Source organism: Pteropus alecto, unplaced genomic scaffold, assembly GCF_000325575.1.
Source record: "Pteropus alecto unplaced genomic scaffold, ASM32557v1 scaffold98, whole genome shotgun sequence".
Taxonomy (NCBI): domain Eukaryota; kingdom Metazoa; phylum Chordata; class Mammalia; order Chiroptera; family Pteropodidae; genus Pteropus; species Pteropus alecto.
The window spans coordinates 17,406,112-17,418,299 of NW_006443570.1; the positions used below are offsets into that span (position 1 = coordinate 17,406,112).

Sequence of the window (12,188 nt, forward strand, 5' to 3'; positions counted from 1 at the left end):
CACCAGATGACTAACAGACAGGAGCAGGGCAGTTGTCCTAGGGAAAAAAAAAAAATAGGATCAGGTTCCCTAGGAAATAAGGGACTTTGTACCAAAGCCCGAATGGATAGACTCTAGACTAATGTCCCCCAAACTGGAGTCCCTTCCCTAGGAGGTTGGTAAGCATGTAATTTAAAGATGGTTCCATGCTCCAATAAATTTGGGAATGGCTAATTTAAACAAGGTTAACTGAAGCCCTTCTCAGAGCCTTTGATGTGCATGATAAAGCTCTGAAGGGAGAATATAGTATGTTGTGTCTCACTAGCTTATTTAAGTAGGTGGAGCCCACTTTCTGCAGCATACCTGTTAATCTCTCCCAGAAGGGTGCTTTGTGGGACAATTTGGATATAGTAAATTGGATGAGCACATCCAACTGCTGCTCATTTAAAGATTGGCTATCCATATCCACACCTTGAGCATCCCTTATAGATTCTGAATCAATAAGGCCCAGGGCTGGTTTACCCTACTCTAAAAGAAAAAATTTAATTGAAAACCCAATTGAGGAGGGTTTTTTTAAATCAGTATTGAAAGAGTCACTGTGAATATATCTTTTATACAGCGAATGTGCCAGATGCATTTGGATGTATTATGATCACTAGCCCACGGACACAGCAGCGCAGAAATAGGGGCGGGCCAGAGAAACCACCGCCTAGCAGGCAATCATTACACAACAGATCTATGAAATAGTCACATAAACCCAAGAAACAAAGAATCTGATTGTTGAAAATGGGTTTACATCTGGCACACGAAGACAACAATCTCAAAAGGCTAAGTATGCTCTGCGTATTAGGGGAGGACCCCGAGAGAGGTGTCCCTGGGTATGTCCTGTGGAAGGTGAGCACAGCTTTAGCTGACTTGTCACTTCCATTCTCATTGCCCTGCTCACCACCTGCCCCACTGACCCAGTGGGTGGCTGCCAGCTAAGGCATGTCCGCTTCCAGGGTCCAAAGAGCAGAGAGAGCGAAGGGAAAAATGGAAGGGAGGGAAGGAGCAGATAGGACTTAGAGTGGCCAGATGTGCAATAAAAACTCAAAATCTAAACTAGTTTTCACTTCTTCTCCCAGGTATCAGGAAGAGGACCATCCTTGATCACACAGCCAGTGTCAGCTCACTGGTTGGCTGACCAATCACCCTGCAGTGAATGGTACCCAAGGCCCAGGACAGCCCAGGAATCCAGCAAAACAGCCCTCTCCTCAACAGCCCAACAGCAGATCTCACAGATCTGATCACATGGTGAGCCTCTGGCATGGAGAGAAGGACGACCACGCCACCGCTCTCACCGTGCATCCAGCAGCTTTGGGTCCAGCGGAGGATACATCGATTTCACAACATCGTCCACTCTGAGGGGAGGCAAAGGGGAGGCAAAGGGTTTTCAGTATTTTGCTCTTCTAATCTCCTTTACTCCTTCCTTCCTTTCTACCTTTCTTTAGCCCAATTCTTCTCTTTTGATATTTAAACCCTAGTCTTTAGTGGTTCCTTCCCTAACAGCTTTTACAGGTTCAGTTTAGAGAACATTTTGTTTTCTGGTTTGGTTTTAGTGGTATTAATGGTTTAAAAAGTACACATTCAAATATCTGGGATGTTCATCTTGAACATAGATAAACTACTAAATTAAAAAGAGAAATTGCCAAACAACATATAAAGTTCGATCGATCCCCTGTACATAAAAATAAATAAACAAAATCTATGAAATGCAGAGGGGAGAAGTCTGGAGAAACACTCACTACTCAATATTGTTACCGACAGAAACTGGGAGAGGGTGGAATTAGTGGGGTACTTCTTTCCAGATAATCGATTTCTACAATGTTTTAATTTTTACAAGTATTTATTACTTGTAATAAATATTCGTGTTAAAAAAGCAAACCATGGTTAAAGGTAGTTCTATAGAACACTTAAAAAAAACAAAACCTGTAAGTTTAATTTGGGTTCAAACTGTTCCATCGTATCTCTTTTAACACATGGTATAGTTTGTGGTTAATATTTTTTAAATCTAGTTCAGAAAGGTACAATTCATTCTGATTTGCACGGTATAAGGTCTTATTTCAAAGTTTTGGTCTTGGACCACTTGATAATCAGGAAGAAAAAATAGCGATGTCTTGTTTGATTGCTAAATGCACTTGAGAATAGTTGTCCTTAAATGTTCTTGTCTCAGAGCTGAGGGCCTGGTGAGGAAAGGCAGAGGCAGGGTCACTCTCAGCCTCTGGCTTAGCCAGCCCCTTTCTCCACAATGCCCTGGAGCTGAAGCTACCCTCCTTGAAACTAATATGCTATCAACACAATATGGAATAATTGAAGCGAGAAAAACAATGGAGACAAAAATGGCCAGAAGGAGAAAGAAGAGTGAGGGCAAAAAGACAAAGCAAGAACCCAGAATGAATTATGGCAGAGAACATGCTGGAGGTAGTCCTGGAGCTAGGATGGGCCAGCCAGTGCCAGGTCAGGCCGCCCCTGAGCAAGGCCACACCCTCGCTCTAGCACCGCCGACTCATCCTCATCACCCAGGACCTCAGTCATCCTCAGGAATCTCAACTTCTTTCCTCCCCATCCTGGCAGTGCTGCCTTAAACCCAGTATCACGTGAATTTGTCTGCCCCCCCTGGAGTGGCTCTTTGAAGCGACAGGAAGCATGATGAAGGTCCAGCAGGTATAAGCAATGTAGAGTCTCTACCAATAATGGGTGGCCAGGGGAAGGTCTGGTGCTTGCCCAGAGCCTGGGTTAGAGGGTCTTTCAGGCCAGAGGCCAACCTAGGCTGATATGAGTCACATAGCTACACCCACCCGGGACAGCTCCAGAAAAAGCCAAGAACTGTTCTGGGCCAAGTCTCTCCCACTTTCTCAACTTACTGAACTCCCTGGACAGAGTTCAAGTGCACCAACTCTTCCATATTCTCTCAGAGGGCTGGTTCATCATGATTTACCCGAGGCCATGCAACAAGGAAAGAGAGGGCCCCTGGAATTCAGAGGGGGTGCCATTATTCCCACCAAGGATATGGAGTCACCCTCCCAGCGATGAGGCCATGTGCTGATGAAGAAAATATCCTGGACAGGGACAACACCCCACTCAGGCACATCCACATACCAGCCACCAGATGACAGCATAAACTTAATACAGCCTTTCTCTCTAAGAAAAGGGTTTTATTTTTCTTCTCTAAATTGAGCCCACATTTGGGGGGTTGGGGAGTGGCATGTAGCTGTTGACTACAATCTGCTGGCTGCCTCCCACATGGGATTTTGCAGACGCCTGGAATGTGGGAGATCTGAATGATGTATGGCTTCACTTCCCACCCAGTCCTGGAGGTTGCTGGCTGGGCCATGGATGAGGCAGGCAGCGGGTGACAGCTGCCCCCAAACCAGTCTCCAATACAGATACGGGTGGAGGACAGGACATGGCCAGGAGGTCACTGCATATGGGGTGTGGGCACCAGTGGGAAATGTGCTTACTGGCCCAGAGCCTGGGAGAAAGGAGTGGCAAAGGGAAGGAAAGCAGCCCCAGCTGGTACAGGACTGAGAAACAGGGAGCAGCCACAGTGGGATCTGAGGAACAGAAAAGACAGCACTATTATATGCTGGAATTTCCCAAAACACCTATGGGAGGGGGGCACACTAGAGATGGCAGGAACTGTGAGAACATCTCAGCTTGAAAGTCTCTCAACACCTAAAACCTCCTGGATGCTCTGTGTTTAGGACATAACTAACTGAAGTTGCCTGTGTAATTTCTTAGAAAAGCCTGGCCCTGCCCGCCACCTCAGCTTCTGGCCTCCTCCTCCCCTCTGGACTTCAAGGCTCTGACTTCTCACCTGGGACTGATGCGCTTGGCCACCACGATGATGTCGCTGACACTGGCTGAAGTCTTCATTTTGGCCCCTGAGCCCATTGTCATGGCAACAAGTTTTTCTGTCAGAGTGTGACAGATCTAAGGCAGCAAGGAAGAAAGAGGTGATGAGGAATAACCTAGCTCCCCCAAGGGCTCCTGCCACCCCCAGAAAGACAAATATGACTCCCACCTTGGGTCCCATCCCACAGTTGGGCCCCCTAACCTAATGGATACATTGAAATGAAAAGTACACAGAGGTGAGAAGAAATGGGGTGAAAGAGGCAAAAGCTGAGAATGGCCGGGTGAGGAGGGATGGGTAGGAACTCAGATCAGGGCCAGGGTTGTGGCTTAAAGAAGTATAAGCCAAAATCATCTGTCTAAGAAAAATCACGTGTTCTAATTTCACCTTCTCACTTAAGGGGAAAAATCTACTTTCTATTCCTGCACCTCGCGGTGCCCTCAGAATCATGGCTGGACAAAGGACGACTGTTCCCTTTAAGCACTTATTTTAAAATGGCACTTATTTCAAGATGATAATGAAACAGCTTTGGGGGTAGGAGACAGGTAAAAGGCAAGACTATGACACATGGCCTTTCTCATCATCCACCAACAGTGCTGGCCACGCCAAAGCTTTGTTACCCTCTTCCACATCTCTGATGTGAGCACCTGGATGTGCCTCTGTCCCTGGCAAAGAAGTTCCATTGCCTTCCTTATACTTGGGGCTGGAAAAGAGAAGACAGAAAGAAACCCAAAAGCCTATCCAGGAGAAAGCCCAATCCCCTCCTTGGAGGCCCCACCACAGGGATTCAAGGGCAAGTGGACACGCAAAAGCGTCTTAAGATCTCAATAGGAAGGTAAGAGCCCCTTCTTTGATCTGAGGTCCCCAGAATGGGCGAACCATTGATTCCAATCTAATAAGGCTCCCTCCAGCTGATTCATACAGGATCTCAGATGCCACTTATTGTTCCTAACAGGCAAGGGCAGGGAACAAAACCCAGTGCCAGGACACATCTGGTTAGGAGAAGGGAGATGTAATAAGGCATTATTGCTCTAGACATTATACCTACTTCTATCCGCAATCATAGCTATACCCAAAGAGCTTTTTGGAATTAAATAATAAGCCTGGATTCTGTGACAACGATTTCCTACTAGGCATTTATTTGTCCCCCAAGAGAGATAGCTGAAGAAGAGGTGGGGTGAAAGATTTTTTAATATCTTGTACTGAATGACAGTGAAGAAGAGATAAAGCTGTCTTTTTTGAAATCTTGAATAATTACTAGACAAAAAGATAAGCGTGTGGTTTCCCAGGTTACCGAAGTGAAGAAACTGACAATATTTGTAACTGGCCAAATATTTCAATATTATTATTATTCTATTAGGTAAGATAGGATCCAGTAAGAATTGAAAAACAAATGCAGAATCGATAAAAATTACCCCAAACTATAAAAATTACCCAAAATGCAATTCAGATGCAATTTTCCACCCAGTCCTAGAGGCTGCAGGCATTAAAACTGTGTGAGAAAACATCTTGGCTTGAAAGTCTCTCAACACCTAAAACCTCCTGGATGCTCTGTGTTTAGGACATAACTAACTGAAGCTGCCTGTGTAATTTCTTAGAAGAGCCTGGCCCTGCCCGCCACCTCAGCTTCTGGCCCTCCCCTCCTCCCTGAAGTGTGGGGACCTCAAGGCCCTGACTTCAAGTTGAAGTGCTCATAGTTTGGATTTTTTTAACACTGATTGTCCCATTTGGCTGACTACTGTCACAGCCAAAGAGGGACGGTAAAGAACTTTCTAGTTATTGGAGAAGTACAGATACAGAACTCAATTAGCTGTAGAGGCCGAGCTCTCTGCTGATGGAAGAACGTGCCTGGGGAGACGGTGGGAAGCCCCACTGCCCCCTCAGCAGCTACACAGTCTCAGGCACACAGCTTTCTGCGCAATTGGTGAAAATGTGGCTGGTGACTACCTATGCGGTCTTTCCCACGGGTCTCTGTATTATGAGGACCAGATGAAATAAAGCCTTTGAAAGGACCTCGAGAATTCTGAAGTATAGCAGACCGTGGATGCAGGAGTGCAGGTAAACAACAGAAACTCCAAGTTTCAGGCATATTAAGGAAGGCCTCTTGCAAGGGTTCGCGCCCTCCCTAAGGCCCCTTCCAACTCTAACATTCTGTGCACAGGGGTGCTTCAGTGACCACCCCCTTTTCTTCTGGGGAATCAAGGAACATTACCTTCAAGATGGCAATGCAGTGGGACATGAGACCCCTGGGGAGACAAGAAGAATTTGTCAGTGCACACCTTTACAGGCCCGCCTCCCTCCAGTCATCACCCCCACTCCTCATCTAGTTCTGACACACCTGGACACCACCTGACGGCAAGAATGCCTCAGTGTTAAAATGAACAAGTCCATGAGGTCCATGAGGAAGCACCTTCTCTCCCTTCCCTTTCCCTCCGGACCCCACCCAACCAACTCTTCCAATTAGCACTTCTCTCCACCAATCAAGTCATGTTCTAGCTTCTGATACGGGTCCTTCTGCCCAGAACAACCTTCCTTTTATGCTCAGTCTGGTGAACTCCTCATCTTTCAAGACCCAAGTCAAAAGACACCTCCTCTGTGATATCCTTCATGAAATCCATCCCCACCTCCCCACCCCAGGCAACTCTAGACATTGCTTCCTCCATGTGCCCACTGCACAGTGCAGAGAGCCCCCTACTGTTTCTGAGATACTGCATTGAGTAGAATTCTGTCTCCACCACCAGTTCCATATCTGCAGTACCTGGCCTAGTGCCCTGTACACAATGCCCTGCAAACATCCGCCTGGTGAATGAATGACTACATGATGAGGGAATGCAATGGCATATACTTCTGCGCACATAGAGGCTTACAGTAGATGGAGAGATCCCCGAGGACACTGAAGACAAGGGCTTTATCCCTGGTGCCTGGGTGTCAAATTCATAGGCACCCCAAAGAAAACCAAGCACAGCAGGGTGACTTTGTAACAACTCTTGCCACGCATCTACAGACCTCAGAGTTCTGGTCTACAAAATGGGAGTTCAGGACAAATACTGTCATGTCTTATTCTGATTTCCTCCTTTGTGAAGGCAGGGGAAAGAGCAGAAAGTGACCCAGTGCTCCTGGATGCCCAGTCAAGTGCTCTGGCAAAGGAAGCAAGAGAACAGCACCGGAAGCCCTGTCACCATCCCCAGGGGGCTTCAGGAAAGCAAACCATCCCCAAGGCCTTACGAGGCATCTTCAATCCAGTCTTCATTCTCCAGAATGGCTTCGATGTGGGGGTTGGTGATGACAACATCATCCAGTTCTAACTCAGAGGGCTCAGACTGGGTCTCCATGGCACCGATGAGGTCCACGATGGGCCTGGAAGGAAAAGGCCAGGGAAGCGGTTTCGTGATGAAGGACTGCTGCTGACCCTCTCTTCATGGAGACCCACATATCCACCAAAAAGATGAAGGGAGTGAATAAGTTAAAGCAGGGACCAATTGTCCTGGATCTAAACCTAACCCTAGTGTCACTGCAGTTATGGGCAGGGTACATGGCTAGACAGTAAGTCAAGGAGGCAGGCCAGAGCACTAAAACAAAAGACACAGAATGAGATCAGCCACTAAGAAAAAGAAATTATTGTGGCTACAACCACAGTAATTACTAAGATGTGTGACAGCTGTTTCTTTAAGACAAAATAATATCCTTTTGTAACTTATCTTCCCTTCAAGTCTACCTTTTACAGAGATGCTGAAATTCCTATTACCCAGATCTACCTGTACCCCCGACCTGGTCTGCAGAATCACTCTTGCAAACCACCCTTCGTCCATCCCATAACCCTACCCCCTTCTAGTTATACTGGAGAAGTGGGAGAAGTAACACTGCTTGTTACTTTACGACGGGGTTCTTTAAAACATGAGGCACCATAGCATTCTTTTCAATAGCAGAGCTATCCTGTGTCATAAAAGTGGGCATTTACTAATTATTAACCACTCACAGAAACATTGATAGGATTCAGATAGACAGGCAAGAGAAACTAAGGGTTAGGGGCCATGGTCCCTTAAGGATCTATCGATTAAAACACCCCTAAACTGAAAATAGAATCTTGCTTACAAAATACATTTCACATGAAGTGTACCCCGAAGAGATCTGCACAGAGACGGTCCTATGCTGGGATTTCACACCACCACGTGTCTGTTGCTTAGATGTGTGGCTGGAGTGCAGGCATCGGATTTCTGTTCCTAGGAGTTTTTTGGTTGGAAAGGGATATGGCTTGTCCAGATGCTAAATGAGGAGCCAGTTTTGGATAGACGGCCATACCTTTATGCTAGGCGAACACATTCAGTTACTTTCTCATTAGTTCAGAGACAGAGTCAGAGGTAGCTCAGGACGTTGCGGGGGCTTAAGTAACATTCTTTAGCTCTGAGGCCTTTATCGGGAAAGACAGCCTTTAGGTACCATTTTAGAGATTAAAAAGTTGAGCCAGACCTCCCGGGCACCAAACTTCTTTCTTCTTCTGTTGGAGCCCCAGGGCACAGACCCTCTCTCCTCCTTCCCCTCCCGGGGCCCACTCACTTGGAATCATAGCGCTGTAGCAGGTCTCGAGGCCGGCAGTAGCGCTGCCTGCAAACCACCACCAAGGCTGCAAACGAGGCCAGAAAGATAGTGGCGAGCACCCCTATGGCAACAATCACCACGGTCTCCATGGTTCTGGTGGCGCCCTCAGTCCCGGTCACATCCCGTGCATGGGCTGAAGCTTGAAAGACAGAAGGCCTGGTAAAGAAGCAGCAAAAGAGAGTGGGGCAGTGGGGTCTTACCTGCTGGGGGGAGAAAGGAGGGAAGAAGGGCGGGAGTAGGGAGTTAGGATGCCCCAAATCACCTGCAGAGACCTGAAGGCCTAAACAGAATCAAGAGACACGTTATATCATGCCCCAAATTTGCCTTTTCCTTTATTAAAAGAGTTTGCTCCCCAGTCGGACCAGGATGGACTTTTGTCTTAGGACAAAAATAAACGTTTTCATTAGCACTGTTGTCTTCACATCTGCAGTAAGTGCATGGAAGAATACCACCTCCGAAGAATGGCAGAAGCCTATTTACTGAGTGCCTCCTCGGTGTCAGGCACTTTGTGCGTTAATGGTCCTATGAGGTAGGTATCGTTACCCCCATCTTACAGTTGAGAAAACTGAAGTTCAGGGACGTTAAGTAATTTATCTAAGTTTATATAGTTGGGAAGCAGAAATTCAGCCACTTAAACTGAGATGAACATTCATCTTCCTTTTCCTTTCTAAATAGGAAAGAGAATTCTAAAAATTCTGAGAAAAGTTTTGATTGTCAGTATTGGAAACTTAAAACTGGTATTAGTGTTCAATGCCTATTGCCTGTTTTCATTCAGAAGGTTCTTTGACACCTATTTTAAACTCATGGGGCTGGTGAAAAAGGTAAAGGGATTAAGAAGTACAAAGTGGTAGTTACGAAATCGTCACAGAGATGTAAAGAAGAGCATAGAGAATATAGTCAATAATATTGTAATAACTATGTGTAGTGCCAGGTGGGTACTAGACTAATCTGGGGAATCGCTTTGTAAATTATATGAATGTCTAACTATTATGCCATACACCTGAAATTAATATAAAATAATATTGAATGTCAACTGAAATTGACAAATAAAAAAATTAAATATCATTTTTAATGATAAAATAAACTCATAGGACAGAGGACCAAGAGCATCTCAGAGAAATATGTATTCACAATGTTGTTTCACTGCAGGCCTCCCACTTGTGTCCCTTTGAGCAAGTCTCCTCCCCTCTCTGGGCTTTAATTTCTCCACCTGCAAAAAAAAAAAAGGATTCCCCCAAGTCACCCGCAGAGACCTGAGGGCCTGAAGAGAAGCAAGAAGCATTTTATGTCATGACCCAAATTTCCTTTTCCTTTATTAAAGAAATGAACACAGGATGGTACATCTCCTCTATTTGTATTTAATTCTATGTTCAACATCTTAGAGGGTCCAAATGTTCCCAGTGTCAATCAATAAGTGTTTATTGATCATCTACTATGGGCCAAGCACTGGATTCTGGAGATTGGAGATAAATAAGATATGGGTCCCAAACCTTGAGGAGCTGGGGGAAAGGTAGACAAGCAGATGGATGTTTGCTATTTGTCTGCTTGTCTAGCTCCTGCCCAGCTCCTCAACTCCATTTGCCTGTGCCACATGCAGAGGTACACAGAAAGGAGAATAACTGTGCTTGCGTGACATTTTCTGGGAAAGCCTTCTTCACAAGGCAGGTGATGCCGTGAGCTGGGTTTTGAAGGATGAGTAGGAGTTTGCCAGGTGGACAAGGCAGGAGACTTCGCTGGCTCATAGTGCCAGGGAGGCCTCTCAGAGAGGTCTCACATAACCGTTCCCCCACCTGGAACTCACTTGCCCGCAAGAGTGAGAAGGCTAGGGTCTCTTTCACGTCTGTACCTCTGATGGTGTAGCGGTGTTGGCAGGGCTAATGCTCAGGGTCTGTCTCAGTTTCTCCAGAGTTTCTCAGTTTCTCAGTCCCTCTCTAAAGGGCTATCTCCTTTAGTCCTTTTTCCTTCCTCCCTTTCCCGTTTCAATCTCTCCATCCCCTCCCCTTTTCCTCTCCACTCCCCACCTCTTTCCCCCTCCCTCGATCTCTCCCCTTCTATTTCCTCGCCCCTCTCCCCGCCCCCATGGCCTCCAAGACCACCCTCTTTGTTTCCTGTCTTCCCGTCCATTTGAGTGTGTTTCTCCCAGTGTGTGTGAGCCTTCTGTGAGTTTCTGCTGTCTGTCTCTGTGATCTGTGTGATCTGTCTTTATGAGTTTCTTTTACCGTTTTTACCGTTTCTGTGTGTCTCAAGATGAGTTTCTGTCTCTCTCTCTCCCCTCTCCCCCTCTCCCCCTCCCTTCCACTCCCCCTCTCTCCCTCTCTCTCCTTCCCTTCCCCTCTATTAGGTTCTAAATCCGAAAGGATAATACAGACCCAAGACCCCACCTCTTTCCCCCCGCCTGGCCACCCAGAAAACCCACGTCAACACCCAGGACTCAGAGAGGGACACCCCACCCCCCCGATGCGCGCCGCGCGCCGCGCAGAGATCCCGGGTGCGCAGCTCCAACTTTCCCCAACTTGTGAGCACCGAGACTGAACCCGCGCTGGCACCGCGGCTCCAACAAAGCGGCGGCCAGACCGGGGCTCCCCTCCCCCAAGACAGCGACTGAGCTGGCGCCCCGATTCCCCGCACCCTGCTCGCCCGTCCCAGCGTGCCCCTCCCGAAGGACCCGGCTGGGCGGCTCGCCCGGGGGCCCCGCTCTCGCAGCTCCAGGGCGGCAAGGTTCACCCACCTCAGGCTGCGTCTGCAGGATGCATTCCGCGGTGCTCCTGCGGCCGGCCCCCTGCCGATGGCAAAGTCCGGGCGCGGGACTCCCCGGCGGCTCCGGCGAGCGGGGCATGCCGGGAAGGAGCTGGGCTGTCCGAAGGAATCAAGATAAGCCCCCGGAGCGGCCAAACCCCTGGCGGTGGAGCGGGAGGGGGAGACCCCAGCCGAGCATCCAAATCCCCAGCTGCCAGGCGCCGCCGTCGCCACCAGGCCCCCAGGCGGGCAGGGGGTTGGGGCTGCGGGAGGCCTGGGCAGCTGGGAGGCAGTCATTCCGAGACCCAACAGGCGGTACTCTGCGCTCCTGTGGAGGCCAGGCCAGAGCAGGCAGAGTGAGACGCGAAGGGTCCCTGCCATACCAATCCCCAACCCCCACCGAGGCTTTCCATCCGTCCAGTGGGGGCTGGGGAGCATGAGCATTTTCCACAGTGTGACCGGTCTTTGAGGGAGTCTGCTCAGCTACACACTGGTTTAAATCCTGGCTCTGCCACTCTCTATCTGTGGGCAACTTACTTCACTTCTCTGTGCCTTGGCTTCTTTATATGTAAAATGAGGCTACACAACTTGGAAGCATCCTCACACTTCATATAAGGGTCAAATGATATGATGCAAGCAGTGCATTTAAGAGTGCCTGGCCCAGGGTGAATGCGAATCAGTGACAGCTCTTATTACAGCCTTACCCCAGCTGGGCAGACAAGCCCAACCCTAACAATTGTCCTGCCAGGGGCAAGAGTAGCAATGCAAGTCCCTGTTTGACAGTCCTGTCCCCACTGTTCACACTTGACTGCATCCCATACCAAAGGGGGTCTCCCGTGCATTCACAGGGACACAGCCCCCACCTTGCAAACAACCATCCCCTGGACATCCCTAAAGATGCCCACACTAGGCTGTGCAGGGTGCCTTGGAAGGATGGAGGTCCATGCACAGCCTGGAAGCAGGCTGGGGGCTTCTTGGGCAGAGA

General features: G+C 48.2%; 1 protein-coding gene across 3 annotated transcripts in view; it reads right to left on the reverse strand.

Moving 5' to 3' along the window:
• TMEM98 (transmembrane protein 98) overlaps positions 1 to 11,511 on the reverse strand; it is a 12,306-nt gene extending 795 nt beyond the window's left edge. Inside the window, exons 1-8 of one of the 3 annotated variants that reach the window (XM_006924966.3) lie at positions 11,196 to 11,511; positions 9,599 to 9,677; positions 8,426 to 8,606; positions 7,097 to 7,228; positions 6,084 to 6,117; positions 3,836 to 3,951; positions 1,320 to 1,379; positions 1 to 37 (exon numbers count right to left, since the gene is read on the reverse strand). The exon at positions 1 to 37 is cut by the window's left edge and continues 168 nt beyond it. In XM_006924966.3, the coding sequence (XP_006925028.2) occupies positions 1 to 37; positions 1,320 to 1,379; positions 3,836 to 3,951; positions 6,084 to 6,117; positions 7,097 to 7,228; positions 8,426 to 8,606; positions 9,599 to 9,677; positions 11,196 to 11,303 (747 nt within the window). In that variant the 5' untranslated portion in view covers positions 11,304 to 11,511. Of the gene's footprint in view, positions 38 to 1,319; positions 1,380 to 3,835; positions 3,952 to 6,083; positions 6,118 to 7,096; positions 7,229 to 8,425; positions 8,624 to 9,598; positions 9,678 to 11,195 lie in introns of all 3 variants that reach the window. The other 2 variants (XM_015599368.2, XM_006924965.3) reach the window with 2 other exon arrangements.
• Between the last annotated feature and the right edge of the window lie 677 nt (positions 11,512 to 12,188).